The sequence below is a fragment of the Podarcis erhardii genome (genome assembly GCF_964252035.2).
Source record: "Podarcis erhardii genome assembly, chromosome: 9".
Taxonomy (NCBI): Eukaryota; Metazoa; Chordata; class Lepidosauria; order Squamata; family Lacertidae; genus Podarcis; species Podarcis erhardii.
In genome coordinates this window covers 72,177,008-72,197,489 of record NC_138512.1, presented here as the reverse complement: position 1 = coordinate 72,197,489, position 20,482 = coordinate 72,177,008, and the positions used below count along the sequence as shown (strand labels likewise).

Sequence of the window (20,482 nt, the reverse complement as noted above, 5' to 3'; positions counted from 1 at the left end):
GCACTTCGAGATGGGCTCAGAATTTGTCATTTTAGTTTTCCCACGAAAGGCAGGCAGTGGACAAGAGCAAGTTGGGAATCGGTCTCAATTTGTATACAGAAAGCACTCTGGGTATATTTGATAAAAATGAGCAACACCGACATTTTGCAAATCATATCCACAGGTTCTCTCTCTCTCTCTCTCTCTCCACCCCCCCCCCCCCCGGCTTCCCAAAGGTCCTCCTTTACAGATTAGCTCTTTTTAAAGGTACCCCAATCTACACAAGCAACCAGCTCCGTTTTGCGTTACTTGATTTTATTTCCATTCATAATGAAAGCAAACCGAAACACCATCAAATTCCGCTATAGCTCGTAAAGCTCATTTACGAGCGTAACATTTTATGTATGCCTGTAAGTAGCAAAACTTGTCAGCAGAGAATCATTGGTAATTATTTGCAGAAAATATATTCCCGTAGATATTCTCTCTCTCTCTCTCTCTCTCTCTCTCTCTCTCTCTCTCTCTCTCTCTTTTTTTTTTTTTGAAAAGCTGCAGTAACTCATTAGCAGTTGCACAGAAAAAGCTAGGGTACAACACAAGTAAGAGCAAGAGAAGTAGTAGGCCAGCATTGTAAAAATAAGTATAAATATAGCTTCTCTCGGGATAACTACGGTTGCGATGGAAAAGAACCACCTTTAGACACGCCTATTGGGGGGGGGTGTCTCGATACTTCATGCCCTTGATTAGCTGAAACTCCCTCCCATTTCACAAACTGATGGCCAGAAAGGTTAAACACCTCTTGGGCTTCAGAATTTGATGTGTGGCTCTTTGGAACCATAAAAACTTTCAAGGTGAAAATAGTCATAGTAAAAAAGAAGATCAAAGTAAGGCCTTTTTATAAATGGGGAAATGCGTTGTTCTGCTCATTTTGCAGCTGAAGTCCGTGTTGTTGATAGCCCACACAGAAAATTGCACAAGCAGTTTGCAATTAAAGAGAAAGCAGCAGAGAGACAAAAGCAAAGGGGGCTGAACCTAAAGAAAGAAAAACACAAGGGCTGTGAAATGACTTTTTCTGAAGAAGGATTTATGTATGAAGTCGGCATGACTGCTGGAACCAGCCTAGGAGAAAATACATTCTGGAGGATACCAACAGCAGCAGTTGCTTCTGAGTAACTATACACAGAACTCCTTATCACATGCTTTAGAAATAATAAGAGATCCGTTTAGTAAAAATCAAGGACCTGCCATCATACAATGGACAGTGGCTTGTTTTCAAGAAGCGGACAGGGAAAATATCAGATTTGTCATGGCTGCAGCAAATCCCCTATAGCAAGCAGTGGGGTTCTGTGGCTGAGTCACTGCTGCATACCAGGATGGAGAATGGGAAGCGGTGGCGAGGTTGGTGCGGTGTAAACGTGTTGCCAGGATTGGCTCTGCTGGCATCCTTGCACCGCACCAACCTCGCCATCGCCTTGCCCCTCCCAGAATGCAACTCAGATGGTTTAAGGTCACTTGCCATGGGACAGACCCAGTATGCCTTTTGCTAAAGCATTTGCTGATCAATGAAACAATTAAAAACATCCAGGGAGAACACTCCTCTTTGCTCTCCCGGCATAAACTTTGGAGTGTGTTTTAAATCATTTCCATCTATGCAAGTTGATCTAAAAGCTCCACCTACCTGTACAATATGGGCAGGGCTTGGCATTCAGATAAAACATCTGGACACAGTGTGAAAGAGACACAGCTGGCCTCAGGCACCACTTACAGCCTCTGCCAACCTGGCACCCTACAGGTACACTGGACTAGAACTCCCACCTGTCCTAGCCAGCATGCCCATGAAGTGCTGGAGTTGATTACAACAGGGCCAATGGAGGGTAGGATTAATAGAATCATAGAATCATAGAACTGTAGAGTTGGAAGATGCAGTCCAAAATATCTGGAGGGCATCAGGTTGGCGAAGACCACTCTACTACTTCCAACTGAGTCTTCAGACCTCACTGCACTGCTGGTGAATAAATTCGGTGTTTTGTGAAAGCTGCATACATTACAGTTCCCTCCTGAAGATATCTGTGATTGCCTAAACACTCTACAGACACAGGAAAGCTTAATGATTCGTTTGCACGCCACTAAGCTCTGCCTGATGTACTAGACCAATAGGATTTGGCACCAATTTCTATGTCAAGGACAACTGTCCATCAAAAATAAAAGCCGAAAAGCCCATAGCAGAAACAAAAAGCAGTTTTACATTAAAGTATATCCATTCTTAAAGCTTCCAGATAGTTAAAGAGTTTTAATAAAGTGATTTGAGGAAAGTTGTAAGAAAAAGCTACCAAGCTCCAGGATTTCAAATAATCACGTTTAGTGGTAGATTTATTCGTTTGCTATGATGTACAATTATGTCTGGACAAAGGAGCCACTGAAATGAAACCTGATGGCTTTAAAGCTGAATTCAGAAGACCGTTGTCAATTATATTCGAGAAAAGAAAAATCAGCAGGTGAGCAGCACAGAGGGAGGTGGTATTTCTGCAGTGGCATGTTCGGACGGATCCCCTCCTCCTCCTCCTCTCACAGCATTTTCCTCTTCTCAAACTCCTTGAGGGATAAAGATGGAGACAAGGTTTCATTAGAGTTGGGACAAGCATTTGCCAAACCATCCTTTCTGTCAGTTTACCACCTTTAACATCTGCAATCTCTTCCATACCCTGGGCCCTCTCTGGCCGCTCTGCCCTTCTTAATAACATTGGCTGTTCTGTTCTCAGGCTCACAATGGGCTTGCAATGACGTAGCTGGAGAACACTAGGAACATGCTCTGTTGTCACAGAGAGGCCAGGTCGCTTCACTGCAGGGAGCTCAACTGACAGCTTTAGACTCTGAGCAGCTTCTGAGGGTCCGTGGCAACTTTTGGCAAACTGACTGCAATCTTTGATGTCCCAACTATGACTTTTGCTATTTTTCCTAATCCACATTGCAAGGGAGCAACAGCCGCTGTTAACTCTGCCGGCTCAGCTCTCTCCCGCCTCCTGTAGGAGCCAGCGATTAACAAGAGCAGGCACCGGCAGAGTTGTGGATATTTTCATCATATCCACATCATAATCCAATCCAATTAAAAACAATAAACTAAAATAAAAAAGCGACCAAATTATAGTCCAAATTGTAATTATTAATTTTTCTGGGCTCCCCATAGTCTGGACCACTGAAGCATATTTCCAAATCTTCGTTCCTGTCAGAGAAACTGGTTTTATCAAGGAAAAATGTATAACTGTGTCCAAAAGAACATTGGTTTTGCTTAATGAAAGCAAAAATCCCGATGCAAAATCCCCTGATAAAAACAGGGTGGAACTGGCAATGAATAACAGTTATAAATAAATAAATAAGGCACTCTGCTTACCCTCAGCGTCGCTGGGACCAGCGCTACAACCCAACACCCACACTCTTACATGAGGCTTGACCAACCCACGTGAAGGGCCTTGTGTGAATATTTGAGTGAATGCGTGAGTGTTTGAACCTCTCGGTACCAATTTATTAATGTATACTTGACTATATGAAATAAATGTTACATGAAAGGTGTGTTGTTGTACCTCAGAAATACATACAACGTGTTCCAGGCCTTTATCATCTGTCCATGGCCCACCACCAGTTCCTCCTTGTCTTTGCTCTTTTCTGAGAGTATTTATTAGTGTTGTTCATCGCCAGTTCCATCCTGTTTTTATCAGGGGAATTTTGCATCAGAGGATTTTTGCTTTCATTAAGCAAAACCAATGTTTTTTTGGACAGTGTTATACATTTTTCCTTGATAAAACCAGTTTCCCGCTTCGCCTGCCAGCATATCAATTCTCCATCTCCTTTTGGGCCTAACATTCATACTTGACATACATGATGATGGTGATATATCATGACGTTGAAAACCAGATTGCCCAGCCCTAGTGGCCAAGTGGGAACCTGAACCCAAGTATCCCTTGTTCATCTCCAACAACCTAAATCTGCATACTTTTACCACACCTGTTGCATTGAAAGAAACCCAACCCAACAAAAACCTTGTTCATAGGAATGAAGCAGAACATATTTCACAGTGTCCAATATTTCTGGCAACATCCTGGCAAGCTCCATTGCCTTCAAGTTGCAGAGAAGCAGCACTGTGTCCTTGAACTTCTAAATGGCTGCTGAACTAACCTTGTATATAGTAGAGCCCAGCTGAGCAGGAGACATACTGACGACGACGCCAGCATTCTGTAGGGCAGCAATTTTCTCTTTCGCTCCACCTTTCCCACCGGCAATGATAGCCCCTGCGTGGCCCATCCTTCTGCCTGGAGGCGCAGTGACTCCAGCTATAAACGAGACAACTGGCTTGGCGTCTGGACCCTGTGACAAAAGGGGAATCATTTAATAGAGGGGCGAGAGAGAGAAAGCAGAGATACAACTATCCCAGTGAGCACAGTTTTTGGTGTGGTTGGACAAGAAAAAGACATCCAAACCGAAGCACCAGCCTGAGGATTAGGGGCAGAGATAAGGAAACGGCCTGAGAGTTCTGGGCAGAGAAAAGGAGGGAAGTGAGTGCAACAAAATTCCCGTAAGGATCAAGCTTGTATAGCTCATGTATAGGCCACCAAGGAAATATTTAAGTAGTTTTGATTTTAGAAGCCAGCTCCTGCGGTAGATATACCAAGAAAAAGTCCACTTTAGGGGAGAGGGGATAATGATTACAGTTACAATTTCATTTTTGGTGCCGTTTGCTAATTGTTTTGCAAGCCAAAGTGTAAAATTGAAGTACAGTGGTACCTCGGGTTACAGACGCTTCAGGTTACAGACTCCACTAACCCAGAAATAGTACCTCGGGTTAAGTACTTTGCTTCAGGATGAGAACAGAAATTGCGCAGCAGCGGTGCAGCGGCAGCGGGAGGCCTCATTAGCACTTTACCTCAGGTTAAGAACAGTTTCAGGTTAAGAATGGAACTCCAGAACGAATTAAGTTCTTAATCCGAGGTACCACTGTAGATGTGTAGTAGCTGGGCCATAAAAGCTTTTGAGTGAAGAATAATGTGCAAAGGCTGACTCAAGAAACCAAAATCCAAATCTAGCCATGTTTTGTGGCCTTGAAGAAGCTCCTGGGACTGGTCCAGTTATTCAAGAAACCTCAATATGATCCGCCCAAGAGTTTCCAGAGAAACAATCATGCAACTCTGGCCACCTATGGACTTGACCACAGCTTCCTGGCACCATATTCCACAAACATGGGAAATCACTTCCAAGTAAAATGTGACTGTGCGCAAAAAAACCATCTGGATCAGGTATTACTTTTTCCTTATGGGACAAACACAGATTCTGAATGCCTTAAACCTGCCCCTAAAACAATTCATGCAACACTGTGGGTGATATTCAACCAAGTCCTACTCATTTTAGATCCATTGAAATTAAAATACACATATGTTATGAAAAGGTAAAGGCCCCTGACAGTTAAGTCCAGTTGCAAACGACTCTGGGGCTGCAGCGCTTATCTTGTTTTACTGTCCGAGGGAGCTGATGTTTGTCCGCAGTTTTTCCAGGTCATGTGGCCAGCATGACTAAGCCACTTCTGGCGAACCAGAGCAGCGCATGGAAACGCCGTTTACCTTCCTGCCGGAGTAGTACCTATTTATCTACTTGCACTTTGACGTGCTTTCGAACTGCTAGGTTGGCAGGAGCTGGGATAGACCAACGGGAGCTCACCCCGTCTCAGGGATTCGAACTGCTGACCTTCCGATCAGCAAGCTCACCCCATCGCGGGGATTTGAACCGCCAACCTTCTGATCGGCAAGCCCTAGGCTCAGTGATTTAGAGCACAGCGCCACCCACGTCCCCACACATATGTTAAGTCATGCCGATTACCTTCTGAATACCACCTTGTATGTCTCAAATAAGTAATCCACACATGCTACTCTCAACCCTGTGAACTATTCCGAAGTTTGTGGGCTCAGTCTGGTTGTGTGAGCAAATTTCACTCTCTCATTGCCCATTTGCCTGTGTAGGCAATTTGGGGAACTGTAGCATTCGCTACAAAATGGTACCACTGGAAATGCGCCTGCAGGCTAAATTTATGGGGTGAATCTTCCTTTCCATTTGGTGAGATAGTCTACATCGTTATTTTCATTAACGGGGAACGGCGAGGAGCTAGCAAATATGTAGCTGCATGTAATAACCACTTAATGCTTTTACTCTGCAAATGCCAGGCTTTCAAAAGGTTATTGATTAATCTCTCTGCTGGGCTTGGTGTACTTAATTGTGCTACAGGCAACTTTTGTTTGAGTCATGAAGAGAGATTTGGGATGCTTCTGGATGGCAGCTATTTTGTTGGTGGGATACAACTGCATAGTGGCAAATTCAGGTTGCAGAGTTATAGTTGATTTGGTGCTTGTGTGCAACAAATCCACTTCGGACTGGGCTTTTGGTGTTTTGGCAGTAAGGAAAGGGACAGGGAAATGCACTGCAAAGTGTGACATCACATAACCTCGCTGCAAATTTTATGCAAAGTAATCAGGATGAACATTCCAACATTCATGCCATCTGGAAGCAACCTCAGTTCTTATCCTTAAGAGGTCACACAAGTACATCTTTGGGATTTAGCTTCATCTTCCTCGTGCAACATTCTAGCGAAGGGTGTAAATTCCTTCCAAGGGGACCCTTTCGACCCAACCCATTGACTTTAAAAGAGTGGAATACAAACAGGTGAACTTTTAAAACAGTTATCACTCCTCCCTGCTCAATAAGCAGAATGTGCACAGGAGACACTCTCTCAAAGCATTTAAGCTTACAGAATTGTTTTCCCTAAGGAACTGAGCGGCATCCTCTTCTGCGTTTCCACCAATCTCGCCTATCAGTATAATTCCTTCGGTGTGCGGATCCTTCAGGAAGACATCCAGGCAGTCAATAAAATTTGTTCCATTGAATGGGTCTCCTCCGATGCCTGAAAGGTTTCAAAGAGTCCTATTAAGAGCAGCACATTTCTTCCAGAGACCAATTCTACTAACAGGGGCTACAGAACTTTCAGGATCACCAACTTGAGTTGCCCACTTTCAGTTAAGGATAACAAACAGTCTTGGAGCGTCATTTCAGCTATTAAATAGCTGGCAATTGGGTCGTTCAGTTCTGCCCCTACCAATATTTCTGGTTTCAGAAAAGGACAACAAAAAGTTGGTATATGGCTAATAAATAGTGAGTTATAAAATATAAGCAGCTGCCTTGAAACCATCTATGTTGATAGGTTCTCAAGAGAAGTCATTCTTAACCCTATGACCTGCAAACCTTTAAGAAGGGATCTTGCGGATTGAATTTGGGGTCTTTTACATCTAAATATCTACACCTCCAAAGGGCTGAACCACAACCTTTACATGCAGAGATTTTAAGTTGCCTTTTCACAGATCTTTAAGCCAGTTCCCAACTTGTACCTTGTGATACAGAGCATTCTCCAAGGAAGTAGTCCTGCCAGAGCAAGGATCTTTGCCTCTGTATAGGAACTTCCCTTCCCACTCTGTTCCCTTCCCCTGTTCCAGGGGTTGCCTTTGGAAGCAGATTTGGAGGAGGTGAAGAAGGTGCCCAGGGAGAGGAGAGGGAAAGTTCCATTGTGAAAATGGAAAACCTTGCACAAGTGCAACTACTTTGATGGATGCTGCCCTACAGGTTGGAAAATATGGCTGCAAACAGCAACCAAAAGAGCTGAGGGAAACATTTTATATGGTAGCCAATGTTACTCATACTCTGAGCAGACCCACTGAAATTAAGGTACATTATTTGCTTTGGTCAGTTAATTTTGATGGGTCAACTTTGCACAGAAATTAGTTGGGCATAACCCCATATATTAGATGCAGAATTACCAAAATGATGTAAAATCACAATCTGTTTCCAGCAAAAATTGTGAAGAATACAACCCTCAGATTAAGTTAAAAGAAGATTGAAGCATCACTCCTTTCCTTTACATTACATATTTAGCACAAATCGTACGTATTTATGAATACCCTCTTTTAGCACAGGAATTGGTACCCAAGGCCTAAGGCAATCCTTCAGCAGGCTACAACTCTGAAGGAGGAATGCAGTATCTAAGACTTGGCTTAAGTCCCCACCTTCATTTGTAGCAGTTAAAATAAGATAAAACCTTTGGGAACTTATGAAATCCTCCTCTTCTGGATTCTCACCCTGGTGTTGAAATTCTCTTGTGCTGGGCACGTTTACCAGAGCAGAACTCAAAATGTCAGACTCAGTTAACTGTTCTAGAGGTAAATTGCCAGAATTTTGTAAGTCAAGTGAGAGAGAATTCCTGCTTCCTTTTCTGCCTCTTTTCAATCAAAAATGCCAAAAGTAAATTAGACAGTGAATTCGTGGAGGCAACTCTTTCTTTTTATTTGCACAATAACACCAGTTTGGGAGACATGTGCAAACTACAGACTGAACCTCCTAAATCTGAAATTCTGGAATTCAACCCGAGTGGAACCAAAGGGATGCCAAAACAGATACAGGGTAAAAGAGTGAAGATTCACTCATCTCCTCTTCTAAGAGAGACTGATCTTTCACTCTCACTTGCAAATTGAACTCTCATGCATATAATCCATCCACTTGTGGCCCCAGTCATCAGACGGAGCCTCCCCAGTTGTGTCTCCCCACCCTGTTCACAGGTGCCATGGGGGGCAATTTGGTTTAGCACTACTGCAAAACGCACATTTAATGCAAAGTGGGATGTGAGTTAGCATTTCTTAAGTGGTTTCTAAGATCATATGTATTTTCTTACACACTGACTGAGCCTCTCTCAAACCCACCAACACAGAAGGATTGTCCCAGTCCAACTTGAGTTGTCTGATGAACAGCTTCGTATGTCAGAGTGCCTGATCTCGACACAATACCTGAAGGGTTTGGAAAGGAGAAAAGAAAGAAAAAAGATATATAGATAGATATACAATAGCTATACAAATTTACATATAGCAACTTACGTAACAAGCTGACCTTTGAACCTTGTAACTTCTAATTTCATGATCAGCACATAACATTCAAAAAGTATCCTTGCCATAAGTTGAAGATAATGTAAGTTAAGTTACACTAAAGATTCCTGAGCCACACAATGCAACGTAAGACAATGTAGGAACATTATACCAGCAGCCCCTGAAGCATAGGCCCCACACCAAGAGCAGCTTCGCAAAGATTTCCTGTTGTCTGGAGTTTACTTATTCAAAAGTATAGAGTGTGTAGAAGGGTGTCATTGTGACATTGAAGAAATGAAACCCCACAAGAACTCAGCAAAGCCTGTTGTGTTATCAACCACTGTTTGAAACTTAAAAGAGGACAGCAGTCGACTTTGAAACTGCCCATTTAAAAGAGCATGGCGTTTGAGTTTCGAAATAATGCTCACCCATGCGGCACATGGTTTTTATATGAAGTGCCTGCCTTTGCTGCATGCGCGAAAATAACAGTGCATCACCACTTGAGGAATCTAAAATCCAGTCCTTAAGTTGGGGAGAGAGCACTCAAGCCAACCTGGGGGTTCTCTCTCTTTTGAAGCCTGCATATGTCATGATGGCATGGGTTAGCACTTAACAGAGGCTGCAAACTAAGGGCAGACTTGGTTGGATATTTCAAGACTGGACTCAGTTGGGCCTTACTCAGAAGACTGCCATTCCAATTTCCCCCTCCGAAGACTTTGGGTTCTGCATGGGAGCACTTGGCCCTAGCTAATATGATAAGATGGCACACGTGTTTTATTTGAATTTGTCCCTGAAGCAAGCTCTGCTGCTTCAAACCTGCCTCTCTTATAGTTCCTGTACAGGACCTGCCAAATCAAAAGGTGGTGGGTATGTAGACATCGTCAACATTGACTAATATCTTGACGGCTAGGGTGTTAAGCCAAATGGAGACCCTATTGTATTAGAGCGAATATAACTGCAGGTTTTTATTATTGTTGTTGTTATTATTTTTCAAAAACACACCAGAAAAATCTTTTGAGATCTTACCAATTCTTCCTTTCTTGTGAATGTGGCCAGGCATGATACCAATTTTACATTCTCCAGGCTAAAAACAAAACAATCGTGATTGGCATCATTTCATACACTTATCCGAAGTCACAACCGCAACCTTCCTCTATAAGACTCCTTCCCAGTGTGTTTTTAATGCCCAAAGCGACCTCTGAACTTGCTGCAAGTCCTCTGTACTTTGCACGGGATTGTGGGGCATGTTCCAGGGCAGAGGCAGCCACCCTAGTGCCCTCCAGATGCTGATGGAAGAGGATATGCAGTCAATCCTTATGGAGTGTTCACTACACCTTGCATGAACAGAGCACACTGTCCCCATGGCTCCAGGAAGATCAGCTGCAGCATGCAAAGCACGGTGCAAGAAAGCTGATCTTCTCACTATTAAGCTCCAGGGGTCCCCAAAACGAAGTTTGGAAAAGGATGGTTTTTTCATTATAGTAGTAGTAATTTTATTACTTGTACTCCACCCATCTTTTCTATATAATTTTTTATTAAATTTTTTGTTATACTAAAATGCCCATTTTAACATCCTTAAAATATCAATGACTTCCTTTCTTCTCCTTCCATGGTTCGTTTTGCTTATCATAGATAATGAGAACAGAAATTGCACGGTGGTGGCAGTGGGAGGCTCCATTAGTGAAAGTGCGCCTCAGGTTAAGAACAGTTTCGGGTTAAGAACGGACCTCTGGAACGGATTAAGTTCGTAACCCAAGCTACCACTGTATAGAATTAGAGAACAAGACCATATGTTTAGAGAAGAGTGGAAAACGTTTATTGAATATACGGGGGGGGGGGAATTGTGCACACCTGAAAACGTTGGCAGCGTTAAGATAAATTCAACAGTGTAAATAAGGTTTGATGGATGTATTAATGGAATACTGAATTCTTTAGTTTTTGTAAAATACACAGGGATTTATGATATGCAAAATGAACCCTGGAAAGAGAAGGGAAGTCATTGATATCTTAAGGATGCAAAAATGAGTGTTGTAAATTGTAAAACAGAAAATTTAATAAAAATTATATACATATATATTTTAAAAAATGGTCAGGGAAGCTGGGAAGTTGAGTCAAGCAATACTGGGAGAACACTACAGCTCACAAGGATGGTGCCTACAAGACAGGCAAGCATTTTAATCAGGCGGCACGCTTGCCTTTAGCCAAAATATATAGGCTTCTACTTTCTTCAGAAGACCTCCGCTAGTTTTAACTTCACTTGAGCCCTTACGTTGATCACTCCTGGGCAATTTGGGCCAACGAGCCGAGTCTTGTCCTGACGAAGCAATCTGTGTTTGACACGCACCATGTCCTGCTGGGGAATACCTTCTGTAATGCACACAACGAGGGGGATTTCTGCGTCAATGGCTTCATTGATGGCAGCGGCGGCAAATGGTGGCGGCACATATATTGCAGAGGCAGAAGCACCCGTTTTCTCTTTAGCCTAAGATACAATTACATTTTAAAAAAGAAGAAGAAATCATCGATCTTTCAAACTGTTTGGCACTCCAAAAGAATATTCTCATCATCCGAAGCAGAAATTTGCCTTCTACTGCACGGATATTTGGTGAAACATTTAGATGATCTAGTCTGGATGTAACCAAGATGTGGGATCAGTTCTCATATAGCAATATATTATTACCTCCCTCACGGAGTTAAAGACCGGAAGCCCCAGGTGAGTTTTGCCCCCTTTGCCAGGAGAAATCCCTCCTACTAGATTGGTGCCATATTCCAGCGCCTGTTGACTGTGAAAGGTACCCTGCAAGAAGAAATCAAACATAACAAAAACTAGGTTAAGATAGGAGGACAAAAGTGATCCAAAGCTAGACTTCTCCTGCACAAGGCCAGTGAAAGAAATGGGAGCTGCATGAGAGCCAGAAACCATGATCCATTTTTTTTAAAAAAATCAAGCATACGCTGCTAGCATGAGGTGCTAGATTTCTAAGTGCAGAGGAATAAATGCTTGGCTATTTTTATCAAGCCTGGGAAGCATGTAAATGTGCCATCTCAAACCTGCAATATTAAGTGGCACAGTCCAAACAGAGATATTCAATTGTTCTAAACAGTAAATTCTGTATAGTCAGTCTGGGTCTTGGACTAAACTAGGGGTAAGGAACCAGCATCCCTCCAGATGTTTTTGGACTGCAATTCCATGACTTCTGACCATTATGCTGGCTGGGATTAATGGAAGTCCAATGATAACTGCAAAACCACAAGCTCCTCACTCCTGGACTAAACCAAATACTCCCAAGTCAATTCTGCTGCTTTCCTTAAAAACTGAAAAGTCGAAAGCAGAAAAATCCACAAGTTAACAGACAAGGAATATGCCCTACTGCTTTCTAGAACTAAGGCACAGCTTCATTTCTGTGACCCATGATGGATCAGCATTCCAAACATTAAGTGTGGCATGAGAAGCTATAAATAGAAGACACCATTTGCAGTATAGGCAGATACAAACTGTATGTAGGAGAACAAAAAATGTGTTTCCTCTAGTTTGTACTGACGTTTACAACTTGAACAATGGTTTCAGAACTAGATCTGTCGACCAGTTCTAATTACAACACATATGCAACATAAAAATAACCTTCCATGACCTTGGGCTCTACTATTAGTTGGACTAAGACTTCTCCCAATCCACTAGCTCAGTCACTAGAGCAGGAAACTCTTAGTATTAGGGCCGTGGGTTTGAGCCCCACGTTGGGCAAAAAGGGACCAATATTGCCTTCACACTCGGAAGATCTCAGGAGCATCTAGTTAAGCTACTGCGGTCCTTCGCTGTAAGCCAGCAGGCCTCTTATGATGTTCATGTTATTCTACCTCCAGGGATCCCTACAAACATCAGCATTCCTAACAACAAATCCATGTGTGTATCAGAAGACCTGGTGCCCCCAAACGTCTTAATGAGTGCCCAGTTCTTATCGAGTGCAGGTAAGTGGTTAGGTCTATGGGGCAGCACTGGTATGGTTCATATGTCACATGGCACAACTATGCTGGCTCCTAGAGAAGAGCTTGCAGCCTTTTTGCTCCTCCACAGGCTCTGCCAAATGTCTCTCCTTCTTCTGAGTAGGTGAGAGGAGGTGTTGCACCACCCAATTTTGACGCCAGGCTGGGAGGGGGGTGTATGGGTCAGTGTGGGACATCAAGGATTGACTTAGCACGTCTTCTGAACCTGGGATCGTGATTAAGGTGTCTCCTTCTTAAACAAGACCTGAAGCCATCGAACAAACATTGGCTACCGATTGTGATTCAGGAGAGACCTTAACCACAATCCTGGATTCAGAGAACTTATGAAGTCAAACCTTGGCTTCACTGCCAAGGAGATCTAAAAAGTCTGGGGACGGGCAAAGTGACTGAGATCTCCTCTTTAACAGCCAGCACAACTTCACATTCACAATATACCACAATATGTCATTTGCAGCCAGTGCTCTGCACAAGCTGGGAACATGTCCTAGAATACACCAGAAATTTCATCCCAGCTGTGCATTACGGGGAAGACGAACAGCAGCAGCAAGCTGTCTTTCAAGGAAGCTGGTCTGCCATCCCAAATCTTGCTAATGGACCATTGCAAAGTTCACCGAAGGAACCCCAGGGCTCCTCAAACCCAGTTTGAAAACCACTCTTCAACAGTATGAGAAAAGGTACAGCCAAACACGTACCTGTTTGCCGGTAAAACCCTGACAAACGACCTTTGTGTCTTTAGTGATGTAGAGATTCTTTCGTGTGGCCAAATAGGAACAATGTCGTACCCCATTTTTCTGCACTAGGGGAAAAAAATACAGAAAAAGCTCGATCACCTTATTTTGTGAACACAGGATAAATGCGCAGCTCAGAAAATTAAACTTTATCATACTTTTTTTGACAAATTGCAGGAGAGCCATGTCCATGCTTTTTAAAATGAAAAAAGAAAGCAGATCATTGCACCTTTAATATTAACACAAACAATTTTATTGAAAGAATAGGAGCTTTCAAAAGCAATTACCTAAGTAACTTTCAGAGCACGATGCTATTTTTCCAAAACCATGTCCATCTGCCAATTAGCTGACATCACTCTGAATGATGGGTGACATCAGCTGATGGTTGGGGTTCAATTCTGCATTGGCTGATTGTGTCAGTTCCCCACATGGAATTGACACGTGCAGCAAAAGCAGCAGTATTTGACCCATGCTCATCAGTGCGGGATTGAATCCTGCTGAGATCATGGCAGGGAGCAGGACTGAAGTCTCCGCTTATCAACTGATGAGTGGAGACTTTCAATCCTGCTGGGTGCTGCTTCAAAGCCGTTTTGCAAATAGTTCTGCCTTCTTCTTAGGACAGTTTCTCGCAATCACATTTTAACCTTAGAGGATAGGTTCTAGCAATCACATTTTAACTGGACCCTAACATTTGCAGTATAAGGAAGAAATCATAAACTTCATTCAGGCCGCAATAATAATTTATAATTTGTGTTCTAACACATCAAGTCATATGTTGTTTCCTCCCCCCCCCCATCAAATTTGGATTTTCAACAGCAAGAGAATGAAATCTAAAATTGTGTAAGGGGCAGCATTTGAAACCATGCGCTTCCTTTTGCACAAGTGCAAGTACCTGTCATTCAAAAAGCAGTTAGGGATGGCTCAGAGCCCTTGAAGCTCCAATTAGCTCTAATTAGGCTGATCAACAATCTAATAAAGCTGAAATGCTGTAGTTTTAAGATGGCACAATTTAATCAATGGGCTTAAATCCAAGTATTCTAGTCCCAATGAACTCCAGAATGGGTGGGCGCTTTACACTCATCATCCTGAAATATTAACTTCACCAAACAAGTTCTGAGACTCACAAAACTAATTACTGTAGCAATTGCTATAAAGCAGCATTGTTCATTGTGCTCTAGTTTAAGCAGATACGTGTCTGCAGTGTTCAACCCCTGCACATGCCAGGAGACTGGAGAGGGGGAGGGGGTTTGGGGGCTGCAACCACAAGTCACAGCTGTTTACTAAGAACTCAGTAAAAACTCATGTTGGTCAAACTAGATAGATGCATATAAACTGGGTGGAATCCAATGCTGTGTGAGTGAATGTTCCCTTGGCCAATGGGATTTTATCATCCTCCCTTCTGCACCACCCCATGCACCCCTCACATCTGCTCCAGAGGGTCCCCAAATCCCTCCCCCCCAGCAGATTCCGTGTACATGCAAGAAGAGAAAAGGGAGGTGAGGTCCCGTTTCACAAGTCCATTCTGCTCATGCAGGGACAGCAAAGGATGCAATAAAAAAAGAAAAACTGATGGTGTCTCATGAAACTCCAAAAAGAGGGAGGGGAGGGGAGAGGAGAGAGAGAGAGAGAACAAGGAAACGTGCAAAACACAGACACCTTTTTAAAAATTCTACACTCTTCATCCAGGCAAACGTGAACAGCACCCAGGAATACATCCAGGAACGAAAGAAAGAATGAGAGCATGGAGAAAGGCGCCACTCAACTTTCATGATATTGTTCCACTGCAAATGTGTACTCTTGGTTTTCTCATTGTTAAACTATAGCTATAAAGCCATAAAAAGCAATTATGGTTGAGATGAGGTGCCTTTCCCCCAGTAAGAATTCAACTACGCACCAAACCTCACATGGCCTGTGGTTTTTATTTTACCTGGGATTTTTGGTTGTTTGCTTTTAGTTTAATGGAAGAGGGGGAATACATCTCAAGGAGCAGCAAAGTGTTTAACTACAGTGGTGCCCCACAAGACGAATGCCTCGCAAGACGGAAAACCCGCTAGACGAAAGGGTTTTCCGTTTTGGAGGTGCTTCACAAAATGAATTTCCTATGGGCTTGCTTCGCAAGACGAAAATGTCTTGCAAGTTCCTGCAGGTTTTTTTCCCTCCCCCCCCCCCTTTTCTAAGCCGCTAAACCGCTTATCTGCTTATCCGCTAATCTGATAAGCCGCTAAAAGCCACTAATAGCGCTAATCCGCTAAGCCGTCAATGGGCTTGCTTCGCAAGACGAAAAAACCACTAGACAAAGAGACTCGCGGAATGGATTCTTTTCGTCTTGCGAGGCACCACTGTAATGTATTTTTAATTCCGAGGTAGCACTGAGTGTGTGGTCTGGGGAATTAAGATCTGCACCAATGAGTGCCCAGGCAACAAACAAAACAACCCAACGGGAGTGGAAGATTTTGCGGTACAAGCATGCCACAAACACGTGCTTGCATACATTTGAAGTCAACCAGCTGTGTTACAGCAAAGGGCTGAAACTCATAGGCAGAGCACATTTTTGCATGGCAAAGGTTGCAGGTTCAAGCCCCTCCCCCTCCTCTGAAGCATCTTTGGACTTGGAAAGCCCCTTCTGAAAACCCGGAGAGCCTTAGTGTAGACAACACTAAGGTAGATGGATCAAGGGTATGACTCGATATAAGGCAGCTTCCTATTTTCCTAAGTAAGGTAAAGGGACCCCTGACCATTAGGTCCAGTCGCAGACGACTCTGGGGTTGCGGCACTCATCTCGTTTTACTGGCCGAGGGAGCCAGCGTACAGCGGACATGTGGCCAGCATGACTAAGCCGCTTCTGGCGAACCAGAGCAACGTACGGAAACGCCGTTTACCTTCCCGCCGGACCGGTACCTATTTATCTACTTGTACTTTGACGTGCTTTCAAACTGCTAGGTTGGCAGGAGCAGGGACCGAGCAACGGGAGCTCACCCTGTTGCGGGGATTCGAACCGCATACCTTCCGATCGGCAAGCCCTAGGCTTTGTAGTTTAACCCACAGCGCCACCCATGTCCCATCTTCCTAAGTACTTATTTTAAATCTACAGATAAAATTTTAGGGCTCAGATCAACTTAAGATGGCAGGTGCCACGATGCTTTGCATCATGCTCAGTGACTATGGAAGAAAAAAGGTTTAATAACAGTAATTCTTACAAGGTGGGAAGAAGGCGGAGATCTGGGGTGAAGCAAAAAAAAAAAAAAGATCTGGGGCTCACGCCTAGCTACGCCACTGGAAGTAAAATTCCCAGGCAAAATTAGCTTAGCCCAAGCTAGAAACTAGTGTTTGCTTGAGATTGATAGCACCTAAATGTCATGATTGCATCAGACGAGCCTCCCTGGGGAGAGCCTTCCACAAACAGGGAGGGACCCTGGAAAGGTCGCCTTCTCATGTCGCCACCCTCCAGACCTCCTGCGGAAGAGGCAAATGAAGACCTGCGAGGATAATCACAGGATCCAGGTCAGTTCGTATGGGGAGAGGCTGTCCTTGAGGTACTGTGGTCCTGAGCCGTTTAAGGCTTTCTAGGTCTAAACCAGCACTTTGAATTGGGCCCAGAAGCAGAGTGGAAGCCAGCGCAGTTGGACCAGGATGGGTGCAAGATGCTCAAACCATCTTTCCCCTTAGCGACCAAACGGCTAAACTTCTGCACCAGCTGAAGTATAAACACACATAACTAGGCTTTAATCCACCCAGGTCAAACACTCAGTTTGGCACAAATACCCCATGTGTATTTGCATACAGACAGAGGCTGGGAGCCTCAAGGACACCCCTCTGGGGTAAAAAACCCTGGCTACCACACACACCATAGCTTGCTTTGATTGATTTCATGTGATTGATTGATTGATTGATTGATTATTGAATTTATATACCACCCTATACCCGGAGGTCTCAGGGCGGTTCACAGAAAAGATCACAATATATAAAATAAAAATAAAAACAATAACACAATAACACACACACCAAAAAGAGCCACGTTTTAAAAAAGGCATAGGATGTCAATCATATCACCCAAAGGCCTGGTTAAAAAGGTGTACAATGAAGGTGCCAGGTGAACTTCCCTGGGGAGAGCATTCCACAGATAGGGAGCCACTGCAGAAAAGGCCCTGCTCTCGTGTTGCCACCCTCCAGACCTCTCGAGGAGGCAGCACACGAAGGAGGGCCTCAGAAGATGATCTCAGGATCCGGGTAGGTTCCTATGGAAAGAGGTGGTCCTTGAGGTATTGCTGAGCTGTGGCTCTGATATGCAGACATGGGTGTAGCCAAGAGGGGAGGCAGCTGCCACCCACTAAATCAAGTATATCCATCAAAAATTACTTAACTAACTCAGGTTCTTGCCCACCCCCAAAAAAACCCCGCATTATCATTATTAGCCTGTGCTGAATTCATATGCAGCCCTACATGTCTTATTTGTGGCCAAAGACAGCTCTCAACTCATCTGAAGGCAGCCCTGTTTAGGGAAGTTTTTAATGACTGATGATTTAATGTATTTTTAATCTTTTGTTGGAAGCCGCCCAGAATGGCTGGGGAAACTCAGTCAGATGGGCGGGGTATAAATAATAATAATAATAATAATAATAATAATAATAATAATAATTAGTATTATTATTATTATTTGTACTGTTGCAAATCCCCTGAACGTGCAATATCCATACCTGCTTCCCTTACCTTTAATTCCATTTCAGAACAGAAAGGGGGGGGAGAGAGAGGGAACCCCCCCTCCCCGAAAAGGGCAGAGAGAAGGGTTAATTTTTTTGGGGGGGGGAGTAGTCCAGCGTCACGTGACGAGACCCCCTCCCGTTGGCCCCGCCTCCACCGGCCTGGCCCCGCCCCCGCCCCCCGCCGGCAGCCCCTCACTCACGGAGCAGGAGGAGGCGGCCGAGGCCTCGCGCGCCCACGGCGCCGCTCCCGCAGCAAGACATCGCCCCGGCGCCTTCGCCCTGGCTGCCAATGACAAGGGGGGGCCTTGCGAGGCCGGCCCCTTCCTGTCACGACATCGCCACCCGGTGCGCATGCGCCAGCGGGGCTTCTGCAGGCAGACGACGAAAGTGCCTGACAAGGGAAGTTTGTGTATATACATATATACACCCACAGAGGTGAGTAAGTGGCCTATCACGGTACGGGCGTGATTTGCTTATTTCGGGGCAAGGTTTCCCGGGCTAGAAGCTGAATCGGAGAGGACGCGAAGGGCAAGAGAAGCAGGCGGTTCCAAGGGCAGCCGCGGTGGGAAAGCCAAGGGGACCGGAGGACCCCGGCCTCCCGAAGCGTTCCACGCTGCCGCAAGGGGTTGTGGGGGCTGTAGTTCTCGCGTTGAAAGGCGTATGGGAAGTCCCGTTGCACTCAATGGTAGCTGGGTAGTTCGCTGCGCCCTTAAGGGAGGCATATTGCTCAGCTGGTAATTAAATACAAGATTTCATAGCGCTGCAGTCTGCTCATATGCAGCCTTCCTCGGGAATCCCAGTGCGTTCAAATGAGGTTTACTCCCAAGTAAGTGTGCCTAGGTTTGCAGGGATTGCTTGCTGCCAGAAAACCCCATGCACTCTTACCTGCAGTTAAGTCCCATTGTATCCGGCTAGGTTTACTCCTGAGTAAGCGTGCATGTGAGTGTGGTGCATGGCTGGAAGTCCCAGACCCAGTGATCAAAGTCCAATGAACCCTAATAGAATTTACCTCTGAGCAGGTTTTTTTTTTATTGCATTTATTAGGGATTTCCTTAATATGCAATAATAATTAATATTAATAATAATCAATATTGATAACAATTAATATTAATAATTTATAATCTTATTATTGGCGGTAGAGTCAGGACAGGGGCAAAACATCTGCACCGTATCTGTAAGAACTCGGTCACTTAATATGGCAGCATCAACACTTTGGAACTCCCTGCCTATTGATCTCAGGCAGCTGCCTTCACTTTATTTTTTTTGGCGTCCGCTGCAGACGATCTTATTTAGACAAGCCTACCCATATGTTTAGGAAGTTTATATGAGTATCAATTTGTTTTAATCTATTTTATTGTGGTTTTTTAATTTGTTTTTTTAATTATGGTTGTAACTTTTTTGTGATAATTCTGTTTTATATTATCTGTAAACCACTCTGAAATCCCCCCCCCCCCACAAACAAGCGGCATATAATTTTTACAAAACAAAAACAAGTTAATAAAACAAAGGCCTTCAAAAGGGGTATTTTAAAGCTGGAATTTTTTTGGAAAAGGGCAGCGTTTGGGTCTTTTTAGAGTGCAAAAAATGAGAATAAAGTGGGGCACAGCAGAAATGTATAAAATTATGCATGGTAAGTGGGGAGAGAGACATTTTTCTCCCTCTCTTATAGTAAAAATAATAATTTATAATAATAATTTATTATTTATACCCCGCCCATCTGGCTGGGTTTCCACAACCACTCTGGGTGGCTCCCAACAGAATATTAAAAGCACAATAAAACATCAAACATTAAAAACTTGCTTAAACAGGGTTGCCTTCAGAGGTCTTCTGAAAGTCAGATACAGTGGTACCTTGGGTTACATATGGTTCAGGTTACAGACTCCGCTAACCCAGAAATAATACCTTGGGTTAAGAACTTTGTTTCAGGATGAGAACAGAAATAGTGCTCTAGCAGCATGGCGGCAGCGGGAGGCCCCATTAGCTAAAGTGGTGCTTCAGGTTAAGAACTTTGCTTCAGGATGAGAACAGAAATCGTGCTCTGGCGGCAGCGGGAGGCCCCGTTACCTCAAGTGGTGCTTCAGGTTAAGAACAGTTTCAGGTTAAGAACGGACCTCCGGAACGAATTCAGTACATAACC

At 44.0% G+C, this 20,482-nt stretch overlaps 1 protein-coding gene across 2 annotated transcripts; it reads right to left on the bottom strand.

Annotated features, from left to right (window-relative positions):
• Positions 1-2,318: 2,318 nt before the first annotated feature.
• SUCLG1 (succinate-CoA ligase GDP/ADP-forming subunit alpha) lies at positions 2,319-18,698 on the bottom strand (the record flags this gene model as incomplete). Of its 2 annotated transcripts, none has more annotated exons than XM_081877110.1 (9): positions 2,319-2,568; positions 4,147-4,335; positions 6,762-6,913; positions 8,757-8,840; positions 9,942-9,999; positions 11,185-11,397; positions 11,596-11,712; positions 13,610-13,708; positions 18,546-18,698. In XM_081877110.1, 9 exons carry the CDS (start codon positions 18,696-18,698, stop codon positions 2,542-2,544), a joined length of 1,092 nt encoding a protein of 363 aa, XP_081733236.1. In that variant the 3' UTR covers positions 2,319-2,541. The 2 variants fall into 2 exon arrangements, with proteins under 2 accessions (XP_081733236.1, XP_081733237.1); XM_081877111.1 differs by having other exon boundaries at positions 13,610-13,713; positions 18,546-18,676.
• Positions 18,699-20,482: the final 1,784 nt, after the last annotated feature.